This window comes from Anastrepha obliqua, chromosome 5, assembly GCF_027943255.1.
Source record: "Anastrepha obliqua isolate idAnaObli1 chromosome 5, idAnaObli1_1.0, whole genome shotgun sequence".
In the NCBI taxonomy this organism is placed as follows: domain Eukaryota; kingdom Metazoa; phylum Arthropoda; class Insecta; order Diptera; family Tephritidae; genus Anastrepha; species Anastrepha obliqua.
In genome coordinates, this window is record NC_072896.1 from 55794499 (window position 1) to 55815919 (window position 21421).

Sequence of the window (21421 nt, forward strand, 5' to 3'; positions counted from 1 at the left end):
TATTCTTCGACTCTTTTTAATTCCTTCACTTTTCAGAGGACCCCTTAATGCTGCTTGTGGCCATTATAGAGCACAGCTATGGAGGTGATAAGATGCGGTATCGATGCTATAAGGATAGCAATATTTTTAGTTACAATTGGCGTGTAACATATGTGCATATGTAGGTAGCGCACTCATTTATTTCATTTGATTTCATTTGAGCATTCTCCTTAAGGATAATGGCATTTGTAGAATTGTAAATAGCAGAAAAAGTTGTATGAATGCACGCTTATGGCTGTTGAATAAAAGAAATAAAGCTTAAAAGCAAATTGTTGGTTATAATTTCTAGGCCTTAAGTCCATGATGATCTATGTGTTAAGCGCAATTGTGTCGGTCTGATTAATTACAACTAGCAAAAATCTAATAAATATATTGGCACTTAAATAAGAGCCCTAAATTTGACATACATATGTCTAGGACGTAGTTACTCCCACACTTACTCTGGGCAAAGAATACCTAGGTATTAAAACATCATTTTAAAATAATAAATTCACCTTAGAAGCATATTTTTCCAATGCTATATAAAAGACAGTTTCATGATGAGTGTAAAATATTTGATATTTACAGTTGGTATACTTCTCTACATAAAATAAGAATTTTTTTTAGGTTTTATTACTAAATAGAAACTAATTATTTTATGTTTTGTTCGAGTTTTACACAGGAAATGTAAAAAGATAAACATTTTTACATTTACAGTATTTGCCGGACACTAAAATACACCAGAATCGATGCTTATAAGCTGGGTTATAAGTTTTACCGGTTCGAAGCCAACGGCTACTTCTATTAAATAAAATATAGGTATTTCAATTTAAAACAAGAACAAATGAAAATGAATGAATGCTCACTGTAACGGGGCCGAAACTATACTGCTCAATATTATCAATCGTAGAGATGATAGATTTCAAGGTTTACTTGTGGGGGGAACTTTGGCTGCCACATTGCTCGGGAAAGGTGAATGAAAGTGTAAAGTGTGGTTAGTTGAATACAAAACAAAAAACCAACGTGGTTAGCAAATTGTGATATTGTGAAAAGTTTTATGTTATTATAAAATTAAATTGAGGAATTTGGAAAAAAATAAACTGCAGCTTTCGCGACTTTATTTGAGTTAAATGCAAGTGCAATAGCTTAATGTGCAATAGCTATATATTATATGAATGTGTGGGAAGCCGAAAAAACTTAAAGATTGGTTGCTTACGGTTTTTACGCTATCACAATTTAAAATCGCGCACTTCATTTAGATAAAAATATCAATTTTAATTAAACAAAAACTCACTTCAAATTACGCACAATAAAAGTATGCATTTTCGCACATTTGTATTCGACGTACATATTTGTAAACAAACCGTTGCCATGGGATGAGCATTGGCTGTGTTGATTTTTTTCGTATATCTCTAACACAAGATAAATTTTGATAAATGCATCCCAAGTGTCGTTAGCATATCAGCCGACTCTGTCGAATTCGCTCAGAACCGAATGATGGTCGCTACATAGTTTTAACGGAGGTTTTTTAACGTAATGTGTAGAAGGAGGAGAAGTCGAATTATAAGCGGAATGCTTATGATGCTTTTTACAGTATTTTTAGTGTATTCTTTTAATTGTTTATGATCTGGGAACACAGGATTCGTACAGGCAATAAGATACAATTATATTATACATAACTTCATAAACATTTGCTATAGTACAGCTTATTCCGCTTTGAAACAGGGGTTTTTAATCAAAACCACACCCAGATCAGAAATTTCATTTCGGATTCTGAACCGAAAGTTACCAATATAAGGAGATAGAAATATGAGAACAAGTCATAGAGTAAGAGATCTGGAAGCCTTTTTCTATTAAAGGCTGCTGTCTCGTTATTAGTACGAAGAAATTGAGAGTGCTCACTGGTAATCTCGTAAGTCACTGCAGATTACGCAGCCATCTACACAGGTTTGGGATATGATCCAGTGACCTCTGACCTTTGTGCGACCAATCCCGGAAATTCCAACACACCTTTTTCTCAAATGTGATGCTATAGCGAGAAGAAGGCGTAGACATCTCAGCCGGATGCGCCGGACGAAATGACGTAAGCTCAGCCAAACCCAGCTCCATCTTAATTTGATGCAATGAGCAGAGGGCACAGAAGACTTTCAGACCTTTCACTTATTCATTCATGTCGTGTTTTAAGTATTGTGTACTTTTTAAAAACAGCGATGAGGGCTTAAAAACGTAATATAGAAAAAAATAAGAGCAATTAATGGTTGGAAGTAAATGAGATTACAAACTCCGAAAAGCGCAGATTTGATTAAAGAACTTCAATTACTTCGAACCTTTTTTACTTTTAATAATTTACATACAATCAAAAACACTCATCTTTTCAAGATAATTTACTTATTTCACCATAACTTAGATACTCGTATATGTGAGTGATAGTATATATGAGTGATAGTTTTTCTTTTTTTAATCATAGAAATTCGGCTTAGTTCTGAACTGCGGTGGAACGAATTTTAGAAAATTCGGTGAATACTAACTACTAGTCGAAGTCAATTGAAAGTTTAAACATCCCAAGCAAAATTGTGGGAGTAACTTCTTCTGCCACGACTCCGGATATTCGGCAACAAAATTCTGCCCACTCATTTCACACGCATTCACACACGCGTCCAATGAGCCGTTGCTCAGACGGGAACGAAGCAACATGGATGAGGGCTGCGTTGATTTTTTGTATATCACCAACACACCCGCTGTCATAGCCCCGGTTATGTCAGAAAATCAGCGAATTCTTTTTAAATCGTTTTGGAAACTGTTTGGGAGACTGTTTCAAGATTTTCTGCATTCGATTAATTTTACCAGCCGAGTAGCAAATTATACACATTTTTTATTGATTTTAATAATAAAAATATTTTTTATAACTCTGCTAAGTTCTGGCTGCAAAATTTGGTCCTACTGATTTATTTCAGACAATTACTTAGCAGTAGACAGGCCAGTTACGGCGGTATCGCGGAGCGACGGAACAATGAGCTGTATCAGCTTTACGACGACATGGGTAGACATAGCACATGGCTGGGTCACGCCGTCCAAATGGAAACAAATGCTGAAAGTATTTGATGCGGTACCAGCTGGTGGTAGCGAAACGACTTGGCTTCACGTGGTGTTTCCAATTGGCGCCGGTTAGCACAAGAAATAAAAGAAACAAATATTATAGTAGCAAATAGTAAAACAGACGCTTTTTATACTAGTATTAAGAACCTTCAGTAACTGTGCGCGATATCCATAACAAGTAAATATATCTTTTTGCTTTAGTTGTTTGTGGGTTTTTACTTTCCAGCTGATACTTTTCAAAAGAAGAATAAGCATAACCGCTCTGCACACACGATAAAGAGTTTCACGAGTTTCGAAACTCACCCTCTGCGCCTATATCGGGTGTTTTTTAGCTGTACGAGAACAATCACCGATAATATGGTTTGAAAGCTGGGAATGGTTGTCAAACCGTTTTAACATTTCTGTTCAGTAAGGTTTGGCAAATCATCATGAAACGTTTAACAACGCTTCCAAATTACGGATCTTTTCTATGAAAAAAGAAATCTGTAACCCCATGTAACTCATAGCCGCGGCGGACATATGCCGGATATTATATTATAAAATAAATGCCTTGAAATTTTCTTTAGATTATAATATACAAAAAAAAAATCACTGCAACAGTATTTCTATTTTATATTATCCTTTTAAGTTCACAAGCTCGTAAAAAACTTCCGAAACAAAGTGGGGCAAAATCAGTCACCCTATCGGAAGATATATTATTTTCGCAATCATATTTGATACTTGTAAACAAGACGGCTGCAGTACACAAACAAACAAGCTATGGAGCACGTAAAGGTGAAAATAAAAATGTCCATCACTTAAAATTATATTTTGTATTTAGTAAAAAATTTATTAACACGTTCGCGGACGTGAATGCTATAGCATTCAAATTTTAAAGCCAAGGTTTGTTCATTTAATTTCAAGTAACTTTAAGTTTTTGTTTTTGAAATGTATTTCAAAGTAATGACCACTTGATTCATTAAGTACTTTCATATAACAGTTAAAATACGATGTTTTGACTACTCTTATAGATATGTATAATCAGACTAGTTTCAAATATAATTGCCTGTCTATTTTTGCAGCTCCCTGAAATTTTTAGTGTCCGCGAACGTGTTAATAAAATAATATTGGGTGATTAATTTTGCGCCACCAACACCAGCGGCTAAAACTATATGGAAAATATATTCTTTACTATGCTGAAGTACAACAATGTTAATATTAACAAAAAATTCCGTACCGCAATCCCAACTTAATCGGCATTGATTTGATGTACCGTTGCCTTCGCCTCCGCTTCCGTTTTATTGCAATTGTTTTCGAAATTCTTGACCACTGAATCATTATCCAGTTATAAGCCCAATTACGCAATTAATAAATATGTAGCTATACATTTCTAAACTTCCCTTTGTACATATCGGGTGTTTTTTTAGCTGCATGAGAACTATCGATATCAATAACAATGGTTTGACAGCTGAGAATGGCAAACTGTGTTGACATTTATATTTAGTAATAGCCCAGACAGACGGTGGCGTTAATTGGAATTACCGGCTCAGTTAATTTTTAAAAGCTGGCCGAATGTCGATTCGTCGTCGTTCCCAACTAGGTGGCCTTTGTCCTTCGACTTCGTGGAAAATTTTACTTAGGAATCTCGGATTAAATAAATAAATAAATAATTGGCGCATACACTTCTGTTAGGTGTTTGGCTGAGCTCCTCCTCCTATTTGTGGTGTGCATTTTCCTGTTGTTTCTATTCCTACAGTTTTGAGCCGACTCCGAACGGCAAACTAATTTTTATGAGAAGCTATTAGAAAAAACTTGTTCTATCATTTTGCTGTTGCATGCACGGAGATTCGAACATACGTGCTCCCGAATGGTAGTCATACCAAGCCAAATGACCATCGTTTGCATCGTATTTTTGCTAATTGGGATCATTTAGATTTATTGGAAAAAGTAGTTAAAAATTGGACTAACCCAATGGGCCATGTCACTCGTAGCAGCGGCGGACATATGCCGGATATCATATTTAAAAAATAAATGTAATGATATTATCTACCAGATTATATTAAAAAAAATTCATTCCAACCAAATTTCTGCTTTGTATTATCATTTTAAGCTCTTAAGTAACACCCGGTATTTACAGGACGTAACTAAAATAAATAAATATATAATACTACATATATAAATACATGTAATATAAAATATGTATGGCTGTAGTCAAATGCACTAGGTGTAAATTACCTCACAACTAGTTCTCGTATGAGTCGCAGACACAACTAGTCCGGCAATTGTCTTTCTTCCATACAGGCAACTGGTATTTTTTACATGGCGATGCCCCACATGATATAAATTCGAGATTTCAGACAGATATTCCATATTCCAGTCTCATACTAATCCAAAATAGACAAAAAAATACTAGTCCAAAACTATTACTTTTAGAATACAAATTATTACCCTTTTTAAGAATGAAATAAATTCATGAAGAAACAATAAAAAACCTTTTATTAAGTATAATTTACAATATTAAAATAAAAATAAATAATTGGCGCGTACACTTCTGTTAGGTGTTTGGCCGAGCTCCTCCGAGATATTTTTATGAGGAGCTTTTTCATGGCAGAAATATACTCGGAGGTTTGCCATTGCCTGCCGAGGGGCGACCGCTATTAGAAAAATGTTCTTATTAATTTTGCTTTCACCGAGATTCGAACCAACGACCTCTCTGTGAATTCCGAATGGTAATCACGCACCAACCCATTCGGCTACGGCGGCCGCCAATACAATATTACACAGTTTTATTTAGCAGTCTTAGATTTGCTAATGATATTAGTATTAAAGTTTCTAAGTATTGAAAGGAAGGAAAAATAAATACATAAAAAATTTGAAAATTCATATAAGTATATTACCTAAGACTAAATAAAAGCATTTTTCATTACGTATGCATAAAAATAAAAGATTTCAAGTACAATAAATAATATTTTTTGATCGTTCTCAGTAATATTAAATGTTTGTTGGTGAAGAGACGATATAGTTTTAATTTTATACTTAATATCGTAAATTTGTTTCAAAGGCTTACAACGTATTCAAATAATATCATAGTAAACTAAAAGGTTTAAGCCAAATAAAATAGAGGCGAATCAATCGTTCTATAATCGGTAAAAATGTAGTCTTTTTCGCAGTAGTTCGATTTCAGTCAAGAAATTCTGGTTATAAAGTAGTATTTTTTTGACCAGTTCAGTGTTTCAGTGCACGGTTGCTTGCTTAGTAGCGCACACATGCATTTTGTTTATGCACTTATGTATACGTATGGCCGGAAGAGTGAGTGTTAGTTTCATTAAAAATTAATGAATTTATGTAACGTGATATCATCATCACACACCTCAGTCTCTAACAAACCACCGCACGTGGATGCGACACACTTTTTGAAACCGAATTAAATTACCAATTTCGATAGGCTCTGTTTTTCTAACCGTTTTTGGTCATAGTATGCAATAGTGGCAAAATTGGCTAGTATGCAATACATTTTAACTTATTAAATAAAAAAAGTATGAAATAAAATATGTTTACTTAGCTCGCTTTTTAGCTGCAATAAAAACCACTTGGGATATGCCAACAAACATGCAAACAAATTAAAGATATTGTGGATTCCTAGTCATGTTGTGGTAAAAAGTAAACAAAAATCCGAAGCAGTTCTCAACGAACGTAAGCAACAATGGATTATCTACGAGCATTACTACAAAAGATCGAACCCGGAAGGAATCGCACCGAAGTGTCCCGAACAGTGTGTCGCATGAACACCTAATGGATAATTCGTTGTTCTCATTGCCTTTATTCGACAATGGTTCAACTGCAATTAGGCATTTCAGCGAAGCTTGATTGTCAGTAAAATACCTGTAGTTACATATTATAAGTATAAGTTTTGTATTGTACATATGTATGGTATATATATATATATAATTGGTGCTTACACCCTTTTTGGGTGTTTAGCTGAGCTCCTCCTCCTATTTGTGGTGTGCGTCAGACAATTTTTTTTTATGGCAGAAATACTATACACTCGCAGGTTTGCATTGCCTGCCGAGGGACGAGGGTCGGCGGCTTACAGAAGGATTTAAGACAGGGGCCTTTTCCTGTAAGAACAAAGACGGCTATCTAGGGACTAACATCCAGAGCATACTTAAATCATGAAGGGAACACTTCTCGAACCTTTTAAATAGTGACATCTGCGGGTGTTCCGCTACCCAACCATGATGAGGTGAGAATAGCGATAACGCGTCTAAATCACATCAAATCTGCGGGCGCCGACGGACTGCCGACTGAGCTATTCAAACTTGGCGGCGAGGAGCTGGTAAGGAGCATCCATCAGCTTTTATGCAAAATATAGCCGGATGAATACATGCCTGCCGATTGGAATTTAAGTTGGCTCTACCCAATCCATAAGAACGGTGATCCTGCAATCTGTGCTAATTATCGCGGGATTAGTCTCCTAAATATCGCCTATAAGATTCTAGCGAGCGTATTGTGTTACAAGCTGAAGCCCACCATCAACCAACTGATTGGACCTTATCAGTGTGGCTTTAGATTGATAGATAGATAGAAAGTTCGCAATCCACCAGATATTTACAATACGCCAAATCTTGGAAAAAACGGATAAAAGAAGAATCGACACACACCGTCAAAGCTACATTCGACAGTACGAAAAGGAGTTGCCTGTAGGCCGCGATGTCTGAATTTGGTATCCGCGCAAAACTAATACGGCTGTGCAAGATGACGTTGCTCAACACCAGCAGCGCCGTCAGAATTGGGAAGGTCCTCTCCGAGCCGTTTGATACCAAACGAGATTTCAGACAGGGTGACTCGCTGTCGTGTGACTTCTTTAACCTGATGTTGGAAGGGATCGTACGAGCCGCAGAACTTAATCGCTCAGGCATAGTTTTCTATAAGATCATACAATTGTTGGCGTATACCGATGATATTAATATCATCGGTCTTAACAAGAGCGCTGTTAGTTTCGCCTTTTCTAAACTGGATAAAGAGGCAAAGCAAATGGCTATGGTGGTGAACGAGGACAAAACGAAGTACCTCCTGCCATCAAACAAACATTCGGCACACTCGCGTATCGGCACTCACATCACTGTTGACAGTTATGATTTCGAGCTTGTTAAAGACTTCGTTTATTTAGGAACCAGCATTAAAACCAATAACAATGTCAGCCTGGAAATCCAACGTAGAATCTCTATTGCCAACAAGTTTTGCTTTGGACTAAGTAGGCAAATGAGTAGTAAAGTCCTCTATCGACGAACAAAACTAACACTCTACAAGGCTCTCATCATGCCCATCCTCACGTATGGCGCAGAAACATGTGCGATGACAAAATACGATGAAGCGACGCTTGGAGTGTTTGAGAAAAAGATTTTTGGACCTTTGCAGGTTGGCAGCTGATGGTAGCAGAGTAAGAAAAAGAAGTCTGCGTTGAGAAGGACTTGGCTTGACTTGGTGTGTCTAACTGGCGCCGGTTAGCACGAGAAAGAAACGACTGGCGCGCTTTGATAAACTCGGTCAAAATCGCGTAAGCGAATGTCGCGCCAATTAAGAAGAAGAAGAAGTCGTACACCAACCAATTCGGCTGGGGCAGCTGCTATATTAAAAAATACAGAAAAGAGTGCGCCAGACTATTTAAAGTACTACAAGAAGTTAGAAATTAATTTAGCTTTCCTACAAGGGAGTGGTCTAGAGATTCAGACAGTCTGGAGGAGTTCAGTAAGAAGTTTCCACACCGACGTCTTGAAGACTGAAAATCGTACTGTAGCGGGATGGTATTCGGACAGTATGTAACTTCAGATGCTTTAGATATGATAAGAATGGTCTTTCAATCGTAAGCCCTTGCAATACTTAAGCCAAAAGACCGGATAATTGGCGAAAGGTGGCAAGGACTTAAAATCAGAGTCTGTAGTGAGAGCCAAGCTGCTCTAAAAACTTTAGCGTGCCTCTATGCCAGCGTGCTTCATGCAGAACTATTGGCAAGCAGAGAAGAATGCAAATCACATAAACACTACAAAGAAATTAGTGCAGGAGTAGCTATCTTTTCAGACAGTCAAGCAGCTTTCAAGGACTAGATTCCAATTCAATTTCATTCAAACTAGTTTTACAGTGTAGAGAGGAACTGGAATTGCTTAGTCATTTGCTTCAAATTACTCTGATATGGGTTCCCGGTTATAGGAATATAGAAGGTAATGAGACAGCAGATGAGCTACCAAGAAAGGGCTCGCCACTAGACATAACAATACAATAGCAGTTGCTACCCCACTCAACGCAATAATAAAATCCAGTGCGTCACACGACTATCCTTTAGCCGAAATAAAATGGAAGCAATTAACTACATGTACTACATCAAGAAAAACATGGCTGTCGTACAACATCCAGAGGGCGAATTACCTGTTAGGATAATCTCGGCCAAACATCCCACGTATCACTGCAACGCTTGCAGGTCACTGGGAGGTAAGGAATCATGCAGCCAGTCTTAACCTTCCTTCCCTCTGCAGAAACTGCAAGGTGGACGTGGTAAAATAGAGTCTTTCCCCCTATTTATGCGAATGTCCAGGTCAAGCTGAGCAAGACTTCGCTCTTTCGGTAAGCCTTTCCTACAGCAACTTAATGAAATCTCCGACATAGAGATAAAAAGTTTGCTGCTATACTTGAATCGCACGAAATTGATCTGACTCAAACAAACAAAACAAAAAGACATCACACGAAACGGCGCTAGTCGCTATTTAGGATTTTTTTAGTTGAAATACCCAACCACTTCAACAACAACAAAGGCCTTAGAAACCTCACACCTCTCCAAATATATGAATATAACAGGAATTTTATTATAACAGAATGTAGTTGGACTTATAACGAACCGCCTGATGAATTAGCGAACTGCGGTTTTTGGAGCGTGCAAGAGCCAATCTTAGGACCAAGCATAACGGGAACAGTTGGGTCTGTCAAAGTTTGCACTAACAAAAAGGTGCACTATTATAACCTTAAATATAACTAAGTATTTCCTCAAAAGGCCTGGCAGGGTTTTAGCAAAATTACTTCTCAGATAGAGGCGAAGTGGGTTAGAGCACTGATAGGACTAATTAATGGACACAATCTGGCATGAAAACGGCATGTGGTCAGAATAGGCATCATCGGCGACCTAGACTCTTAAAAAAATCTGGGAAGTTTGCAGAGGAGTAATAAATCCCCATCCGGCCTGTCTCTTCATATCCTTTAAGTCCTGTATTGGCCATAAGTGCACCGGGCAATATTAGCTGAGTGCTTGGAGAATTCCCCGACAGCCACAATTTCAAACTGTACATTTGTATCAGTAAATGTATGTATGAATGTATGCACAGAATATCGAGTGTTCATAAATGTTTCAAGCACATGTACCTATATGTAAATAGCAATTAAATATATGTATAAACCTGCGTTAGCCAAGGCTTAGACATAATTTTACTTAACTTAGACCAACCTACAATACCAGCAACACGTGTTTCTTGTTAGCCTAAACTCAACTTAACGTGAAGGACTTAGAAAGCTGCAGGTTTTAGATTACTAAATGAAGTATCTAAGGGTAAAGAGGGCCAGAGTCATTTTGTCACCTGTTTCGAATAAAATTCCCCCAAATATGCCATGGAAAAGTGATATTTCGTACAAATGTAAAACATATGGTAACATTTCAAAGCGAACTGTCGAAAATAAAGGCAAAGCAAACAAATGAACCAAACAATGCGTTGTTAACCTCTACGATGAAAAAATGGTATGGCTGGTGCAATCATGGCGACGTGCTGAGTAAAGTTAAGTCTCAGTTAAGTCTAAAGGTAGCTGGTCCAATGCAGGCTGGCTTTGCTTGCTTGGCTTCGGTAACTGTCAAAAATTAATAGAACAATACTGAAGTATATGAAATGAGTACGGTATTGAAGCACGGGAAAGCATCAAATAGCTCAATGTTCTATTTTCAACGCTTTTTAACATTAGGAATTGAGCATCCCCGTCTTTCATTTAATTTGATTTGGTTCAGCTTCATTTGTAAATTTTAGCATTGAAAACCATGTTTTTGTCGACCTAAATATAATTGCCGCACCCAAAACTTTCGTCTTTGGCGAGATTGATCTCGAACATTTTTACTATTAAAAACAAACTTCACAATATTTTTTCATAACTTCAAGTTAATTTGCTTATTGAATATTTTACTGAACACATTTCAAATGTGTTTGTATAAAACTACCAATAATCTAAACATCACTTAACTAAGAACTACAAGCCTTTGTTATTGCCTTTTATATTTATAACACTTATTTCAAAAGCAGATCAGAAACCACTTTTCACTTCTTACGAGAGCATCGCAAACTGGCTCAATGAATGGATCAAGCCAAAAGAACTCGAATTTTTCGTCAGAGGAATCCGTATGCTGCCTGAAAGATGGAGTAAAGTTGTAGCTTCCAATGGCACATACTTCACATAATTTAATTGTTTAAATAATTCGTAATTTTGGCTAAGAAAGGATGGAAACTTATTCCCATACCCAATATACATATATGGCAACTAAGTAATTTTTTAGAATATCAAAAACAATTTTTTCATGGAACTAAATAACTTTATTCTGTAATGTATTGCCCGATTTGACATCATCATCATTATTGAAATTTTTACCATTCAAAGAGTTTTGTAAAGATCGAAACAAAAAGAAATCAGATGGTGCAAGGTCAGGACTTTATGGTGCATGTCCAATAAGTTTTGCCGAGTGGTCAAAGATGTGTGTGGCCTTGCATTGTCATGATGGAATACTCGTACAATACTTTTTCGATTTGTCAATTCGGGTCGCTTTTCTTCAACTGCATTGTTTAATTTAGTTAGTTGTTCAATGTAGACATCAGAATTGATCGTTCGGTTGGGTGGTAAGAGTTCAAAGTAGACAATTCCTTTGTAATCCCACCAAACTGATAACAAAACCTTCTTTTGATGAATATCAGCTTTTGATGTTGTTAGAGTTGGTTCACCTGGCCTGCTCCACGATCTTTTCCGCTTGATATTGTTGTAAATAACCCATTTTTCATTGCTAGTTATCAGTCGTTTTAAAAATGGGTCATTCCAACTAAAGGTCCAAAAATGTCAGGTGTATCTGCAGCAAAATATTTGAAGTATTAGTATTACTTTCAGCAATAAATGGGTGCAATAGTATACCGAAGCTAAAAACGTTGACGACTTCCCCGGACGAGGCAAAAAAACCTCTCCAAAGCCAGATCAGAAGATCATCCAGTTAAGAGTTCATGTTTGCTTCAGCTTCACCCTATTGAAAATGTTTGAGAAATAATTAAGCAAAAACTCAAAGCAAAACAAATATGGAAGCTAAAACAGTTATCAACGCAAATTCGGCTTATTTGGAGCCGATTACTTCCACAACGTGCGCAGAAATTAACACAAAGTATGACTCAAAGATCTGTAGCCTTTATTTTCTAATGGTGGTGACTATACATTAATTATTATTAAATATATTGAGTATAAAAAAATATTATAAAACCAATGTAGTTTGTTAGATTCAAATTGGTCGAAATTTTTGGCGGCCGGTCTTCTATTAGACAGGATGTATAGGTATATGCATTCAAGTGGGTATATTACGCTGTATAGAAATATTTTCAAATTAAATTATAAATATGTATCGAAAATTCGAACTTAACCCTGGACTAACTAAAGGAACATTAGTTTTTAAATTAGAGACATCATCATTGATGTTAAAGCTCAAAATCTTAAAGATTTACTCTCTGTACGATTTGCAGCTAATCCAAAATCAATAAGGTTGCATTTTACTGGAATACAAAACAGTTGCCACATTACTAGAAGTTTGGGCATCTTCATCATTTTCTTCCCCAAGGAAAAAACTATTGTATATACAATTTTTCCCCTTAAAAAAAAACGCAAATCAATTATTGTTGTGACGAAACCAATTTAAAAAAAATACTTTTTTACTGATCATTGATTGGGTTGATGCAGAAAGTTCTAATCGATTTCATGTTTTGTGGCAATTCGAAAAAATGGATTAGGATTGAAGTCTCCTAAGCTGAGAAGAATTAATTCATGTTAAACATATCTACAAAACTTATTTCGAACCGCATCTTCTACGATTTGTTTACTGAATGCAATTTTTTCTCGAAATTTAGAGACAATTTTTTCGAACGTTTGCATCGCTTTACGAATATTTTGCGCAATACTTCTTATTATAGCTAGTGCTGAAAGTTCCTTAAAGAGCCTACCAGAGTAAAGAACCTTCATCGCTCGTGCTTACCTCAGGGCTAGCTTTTATTTATGTCGGTGCACCCCTGTCGAAACAGTTGGATTTTGATGATATTACGATTACAAAACACTTTGCCGCCCAGAAAGCAAGAATACATATACATATATATATAAAGGGCGATTAGATTAGAAGTACTTTTCCCAATACAGTTTTGTTTTGTTAGATCACGCGAGACTACTCTCAACAACGTTTGCAAATGGTACAATTGTATTACGAATATCGACGCTCTGGGAAAAGTGTTTATCGCACGCTCAGGCCAACTTATGGTTTTCAGAAATGAGACTCATTTTTGGCTTCATGGCAACTCGAAGCCATTCAAGAACAGCCATTACATCCATTGAAAACAACCGTTTGGTGGGGCCTATGGGCTCGAAGAATCATCGGCACCATGATAAACCACTTTTTGATACCGGAAATCGAAGCCCGTGATTTCCCCAGCATTTAGTTCCAACAAGACGGCGCTACTTGCCATACAGCTCGTGAAACAATGGATTTACTGAATCATCGTCGTTTCGGTGAGCAATTTATCTCTCGTCTCGAACCAGTAGATTGCCCACCAAGACCGTGATATCACGTCTTTGGACTTTTAATTGTGGGGGTATGTAAAGTCTAAATGCTTTGTACATAAACAAATAAACCACCTTCGATTGGGGCATTGGAACATTACTAAAGTTATTCATGAGTTATTTTATTAAAAGTTATATACCAACCGAAGTCCTTCTTCGAGTCATTCAAAATTGGTGTTTACGGGTGGCTGAATTACGGCGAAGTTGCGACCAACATTTGAAAAGGATTATCTCAAAAAAAAAAAAAATAAACGTCATGAATGGTTCTACACAAAAATGATAAACCTTATCCATACAATTTGAATTTTCGTTGTATTATTTCAATTTAAAATCCCATATCTCTAAATTAATTACCCTTTACATGAAAGTGTGATTTTGAATCACATCAGCTATTTAATAGTTTCATAAAAATAAATAATTTCATTATAGAAATAAACTTTCATTATTTTTACTTTTTTTTTACTTTTTGCACTGATATGTATACTCGTATATGTCCGTTCGATGCTGATTATTCCTTCCCTATACAGACGTTAAAGAAATCCTACAGTCAACACCTTTATTTGACCTCATTCAATAAAATTTATGTATAGGGCCGTGACTTTTTTAGTCCCGGCCCCGAGTATTCTCTTAACGGCTCTATGTACGCACTTGTTCACAAAAACCTTATAATTTTATTTTAGCTGTTGTTGAAGAACCCGAATTTACTGAATACATCGAAAACGTAACTGTACCTGCTGGGCGAAATGTTAAATTGGGTTGTTCTGTGAAGAATCTTGGATCATATAAGGTAAGTGCAACTTATAAGCTTTTTCATCTTAAACAAATTTAATCAATAATTTAATGGTCATATACAGGGTGGGCCGTAAAGCGTTTGCTTTTTGAACCACCTATCTTTTTAAGAATGGTAACACAAATGACATGTCAAATTTATTCATAATTTACTTAAAGGTTTGGCATTTACGAAATGGGACGCTATACGCTTGAACAAAATTGGGAAATATTGAAAACATATTTCCAAAGTGTTGAGTCTTCTTCTTCTTTTCTGATTTTCACATCGGTGGCTACGTCAATAAGCAAAATTGTCGGATTTGGGGCTCAGAAAATCCACACGTTACTGTAGTGAAGCAAATGCATCCACAACGAGTCACTGTTTGGTGCGGTTTTTGGTCTGGCGCTATCATAGGACCATTTTTTTCGAAAATGAGCGAGGTGCCACGGTTACAGTAAATGGCGAGCGTTACCGTGACATGCTCAACGAGTTGTTTCCAAAAATTGAAGAGGATGACATGGACAACATTTGGTTTCAACAGGGCGGTGCAACTTGTCACACTGCCAAAGTTACACTCGAACTTTTGGCTACCGTTTTTGAAAACCGAATAATCAGCCGAAATTCCGATATCAATTGGCCTCCTCGGAGCTGTGATTTAAGCCCGTTGGACTATTTTTTGTGGGGAGCCGTTAAGGACAAATGCTATGCGAACCATCCAGAGACGATTGATGCTTTAAAACATGAAATCGAAGTTGCCATTCATGAAATTGGAGCCCAAACAATCGAAAATGTGCCTACTGTAAAGCCAGCCGTGGCAGTCATTTGAACGATATTATTTTTCATTCATAAATGACAATGTACAATCTTCAAAATAAAAGAAGAAAGTTTGAAAATATATTGATTCGTTTTTTTTATATCCGATTCAAAAAGCAAACTTTACATGGCCCACCCCATTTTAAATATCTAACCTCTTTTACGGCTAACTATATTTTATATGATATAAAGAATTACATATCAAAGATATTTTGATGCTGAAGTGATGAAAATGTTTTTCAATTTCAAATTAGCTTAATATAAAGCGATACTTATAAAGTAGCATTATTATAAAGTTTAATTTAAGGATTCCGATTAAGAATAACACAAGAATGAAGGTAAATGTGAATAGGTACATAGATGAAGAAAAGAATAAAGCAACAGATAAGAATGCAAATAATTATATGAAAAGGCGAAGGTAAAGATTAATTAAACCTATCTATAATAGTAAAAAGATATGTACGAGGTTTGTTAAAAAAATAAGGGGACTTTTCAAATATCGCAGCCTGCGTACATTCGAATTTCGATTTTTATTATTTTTTATGCTGATACACCCGTCTTGAAGATATGTTCACGTCTTAGCAATATAGAATATTTATTTTGTTTGTGAGGGACATAAATAAGATAAGTGTTTTGCGTGTTCGGGGATTTTTAACGAAAAAAATGGATCAAAGAAGTTGCATAAAATTTTGTGTAACAAATGAAATTAAGTGCTCAAAAAAACTTGAAATGTTGACAGGGGCATACGGTGAGAGTACTCTGAGTCGAAAAAACGTTTACAAGTGGTACAAGCGTTTTACAGAAGATCGAGAAGATGTGAATGACAACGTTGGCTCTGGATGCCCCAGCACATCAACAACCGATGAAAATGTTGAGGAAGTGAAGAAAATTCTTGTGGAGAATCGTCGAATCGCAATTAAAGAAGTTGCTGAGAATGTAGGCATATCCGTTGGCTCATGTCATGCAATCATTTCGATAATTTAGGGCATGAAGCGTGTGGCAACGAAGCTCATTCCGAAATTGCTGAATTTTGACCCAAAACAATGTCGCATGAGCATCGCTCAGGAATTGTTGAATGACGTCAACGATGATCCAGATTTGCTAAAGGGTTATAACTAGTGACGAATCATGGGTATATGGTTATGGCAACGAAATCAAAGTCCAATCGTCTCAATGGAAGAGTCCAGGAGAACCCAAGACCAAAAAAAGCGCGCCAAGTTCGATCAAATTTCAAGGATTTGCTCAATGTTTCCTTCGATTACCATGGCGGAATTCTTACCACAAGTTCGAATGATAAATAAGGAGTATTACCTTGAAGGTAAGCCCCGTTTGCGTGAAGCAATATGAAGAATACGCCCGGTAATGTGGAACAACCTGCTCACTCATCTTTGCTTGTGAAAGATTAAAAAAAAATAAATAATTGGCGCTTACACTTCTGTTAGGTGTTTAGCCGAGCTCCTCCTCCTATTTGTGGTGTGCGTCTTTGATGTTGTTCCACAAATGGAGGGACCTACAGTTTCAAGGCGACTCCGAACGGCAGATATTTTTATGAGAAGCTTTTTCATGGCAGAAATACACTCGGAGGTTTGCCATTGCCTGCCGAGGGGCGACCGCTATTAGAAAAATGTTTTTATTAATTGAAAGATTATTTGATCAAAAAGAACACCGTTATGCCTCAGCCACCGTATTCACCGGATTCGTCCCTGGTTACAAAATAATAAAATTATGTAATATTGCGAACTATTTCAGCAAATTGTTCACGATTTCGAGCTGTGTGGGCAAGATCACCGATTGTTGTAAGCCAAATCTAGTTGCGAATATTTCTCAACCCCGATAGTTGCTTTCGTCCGATTCCTCTTTTTCCTTCCAACTTTCCTTGCAGTATCAGGCGCAGTACTACATATTATATTTAACACCACGTATAAAGTACCAAAAATAAGCAATACGTAGCAGTTCTCATCCACTCTAGCCAATATATCCTTTTTTGTTACCCTTTCGCACCAAAATATTTTCAATGTGCGACGATAGCACCGCATCTCGAAAGATTCCAATTAGTTAAGGTGGATTGTTTTTAACGTCCATGCAACACCATACAAAAGTATTGAAATAACATAGCATTTCAAAAACCGGATTCGGAGTTTAAGTTTTAGGTCGACATGTCAGGATCATGCGAATTTTAAAAAATGCATTTCTTGCCATTTCAATTCGGCATCGAATTCTCTTCTCACAAGTCCAATTTTCTTCCAACTAATAGCCAAGATATTTAAATTTAGCGACACGCTCTATCGCTTGATTGTTTGTATGTATACTTATACTTAAAATCTGTAATTGTATGTGTTGCCGTTTCTGCTTGCAATCATGTATCATATTTTGCCTTTTTTACCGTTTCTATTTAACCCAAATTTTTTTTGCTGCTTCTTTTGCTTTCGCTTACTCGTCCTCTTCACAAAAAAGATATTTCCCTTTCTTTTGTTTGTATATTCTGAAGCGATGACGTCCCAACGAATTTGGAAGGCACAATCTTGTCTTCTATCATTCTAGGTTATACCTCATAAAACTGGTATAACGCACTACTTTCGATGCTGCCAAATCCCTCTTCTGTTATATTAGACCGCGTTCATACAGAGCAAACTTCTCCTGCAACTTTGCGATTTCTCCTTTGGTGTTGCTCTTGCAATTGTTAGTTTTTTACAGTCAATACCAGCATTGAGAACGGGAACACAAAGGATGTTAAAGAGCACAAGTAAGGAGTTGAAGCGACAAATGTTTACCTGTATGAACGCGGCCTTCCTAATAGCCATTAAGTGATTCTAAACAACAACAGTGGTAACAGTAACAACAACAACACTTACCAATAGCAGTTCCAACGGCGACGACTAACAGCAGTTTAGCTTATAAATAATTGTAAGTGGTTTATAAAGGACAGAGTAATTCTTACCCTGAAACGAAGCAGTTGAGATAACAGTTTAAATAATTTATATATTTACATATAAACACGATATACAATATAAATATAAAATTTTTATTTGAGGAAAGCACCAAAAGTACCGATAAAGTAAGAAAATACATTAAAAGTAGGTACCAAGTATTAAAGAATTGTACGAAGAAAGTGGGGAAAGATCACCAAGTATAGATTTCGACGAGGTAAAAAACTGACTCATGCATTTTCATTATTCAAAAATTAAAAAAAAAAACTCAATTGGAAGAAAATTATTAAAAGCGAAGTACAAAATTAGAGCAGCTGAAACGGAAGAAAGGAGGAAATCTAGCAAAAAAAAATGGGAGTCAACATCAAAAACTTTGGAAACAGAAGAACAACGAGAATCTCAATTAAAATTATACATATTTAAGTTTAAGCTGCTAAAAGAAATGAACAACGAGTGTTACAACTAGAAAAATGCCGATATAGAATATCAATGTCAACAGTTGGGGAAACCGACAAGCAACAATCTCGGCTCGAACTCATAGCATTGTAGAGACAAGAGCTGCTGCAACAACCGAGCAATGCAGTGAGCGACTCAATACAAAATTTCATTGGTGGTGCTGGTAACGTGCAGGAACACACACACAAACGCATAACGAGTGCGTGGGCATATACGGGTGCTGCGCTCGGGCGGGAAACGACCACAAATGGGTAATAATGCACTCTGACAATCCAAGCTGATGGTAAAAAAAACTGGCGGCCGCCAGGAAAACTTCAACAAATGTTGGGCGCGGAAAAAATGAAAACGCACAAACTTTGACGTTGCACATCGGCAAGAAATTCTATAAAGAAGAGGATTCATCAACAATGTTATCATTTGATATTTGTCAAGTAGACATGCATACAATTTTAAACCTGGATACTTACACGATACAACAATGCGATAAAATGATTGAAATTTACTATTATAGTTCTTTTGGTTTTTCACGCAAAATTATCTTTAGTGATGCAGTTAATTTCAAACTGGATGGATTTGTCACAAACAAAGTTGTCGCATCTGGGGAGAAGAAACCCCTCGGGCAATTTCAGAAAAATCATTATATCTACTAAAATGTACTGTTTGGTGTTTTTCTTCGATGATGAAAATGAAAGAGCTGTTACTGTCAATGAGCATCGCTACAGACCAATGATTGAAGATTTTTTGTAAACTGAGCTCGAAGTAATAAACATAGAAGATCTTTATTTTCAACAGGATGGAGCCACAAGTCACACAACTTGGGAAAACATTGCATTATTGCGATCTAAGTTTTCTGGTCGACTAATTTCACGTGACATTTCAGGGGGACATAAACTGGCCACATAGGTCATGCGATCTAACTCAACTAAACTATTTTTTGTGGGGTTTTTCGAACAGTAAAGTCGATGTGAATAAGCCAACAACGATTCCTGAGCTGACCCACAACATTCTCATATGACAGCCTGTAGATGAGCACATGGTGGGCATTTAAATGGTGTAATTTTTCACAAATAATTGTTAAAAGCCGTCTTTTGAATTAAAATAATGAAATCTCAAAGAATTTAACATTTTACGTGTTTTATTTTAAAACAACATTTAGCGCGTCTTTTGAAAGACCCTTTAATGATGCGGCAATAAAAAATCTTGCAGGGAGAATCCTGTATCCTTGTCCAATAATGATGCGGTAATAAAATTCAAATATATAATTTGTTGCTTCACTTTCAAAATTACCATTTTTCTCTCATTTATTTTCCAATATATTCCCTTTATATACATATTTCTTTTCAATCAAAGCCTACCTATTTTCACAAAAAATTATAACAAATAATACGAGTTGAAAAACCTTAATATATAATATAAACAAATTTCATAAAAGCGGTATAGGTATGTATAAAAACAAAGAACTTATTTTAATCGAATACTTAATTGGACTCAACACCCTTTATATTAATAACATAATCTTTTGCAGTTTGACTTGGCTCACTGCTGAGATAGCTCGTTTTGCTCATTTTTAATAAATTTGTAAGGAAGCTCGGACTTGTTCCAAGCGACATTCCCTTAATCAAAAAATTGTTGAAACTCCTTAACTTTGTTTAAGAATTCTCCTCTCCGTTCACTCCGATTCTCGCATATTTAAAAAATAAAACATTCAGCCAAGGGTATACCAAATGGCGTTGTTACAACGTAGAACACCATTAGTTATTGCATTATGACTTTATTCGAAGTGTAGAATACATGTAGAGGGTGAACGATATGAAGTGTTACCTATTGAAAACACCATAACTTTTTTGTGTGAAATTAGTTTTTATTGATTTCAAAGACAAAATTGTTCAAAAATGGTTAAATTTTTTTAAAATATGTATATTCTCTTTAGCTCGATATGACCATCTTTTGCCTTGACTATAGCCTTCAAACGGTCAAAAAAAGAGTTGCATGCTGCACGAATGTGATGTGGAGGTATTTTGGCTCATTCTCGTATAATCGCTTTTTTCACCGCATCCATACTGGCATATTTTTTAGTCCTCACCTTGCTCTCCAAAATGTATCAGATGGAATAGTCCATCGGATTTGCGTCTGGCGAATTCGAAAGCCCTTGTGTGGACGAAATGAAGTGTGGAACATGATTTTTTAACCATTTTTGGTTCACACGAGCTTTATGAAACGGTGCCCAGTTCTGTTGGAACGTCCATGGTCTACGACCGAAATGTTTGCGTGTCCACGGCTCTAAAGCAGTTTCTAAAACATTTTCCCGATAATAAGTCACATTCACTTTGACACCAGGCTCGATAAAAACGATTGGTGAGCGTCCATCAGCGGTCACTGTGGCCCAAACCATTACTTGCGATAGGAAATTGCTTCGAGTGGCCATACGTAGGCTCAAATTCTCGTATCAGCGTTCGGTCAAGTAAACACGAGAGTTTTGAGTGTTTAC

General features: G+C 36.4%; 1 protein-coding gene across 1 annotated transcript in view; it reads left to right on the forward strand.

The window, feature by feature from the left end:
* The window catches only part of LOC129247571 (neurotrimin), a 159161-nt gene that overhangs the window by 42705 nt on the left and 95035 nt on the right, over positions 1-21421 (forward strand). Inside the window, exon 3 of the mRNA XM_054886740.1 lies at positions 14649-14755. Coding sequence (XP_054742715.1) covers positions 14649-14755 — 107 coding nt within the window. The remainder of the gene's footprint in view (positions 1-14648; positions 14756-21421) is intronic.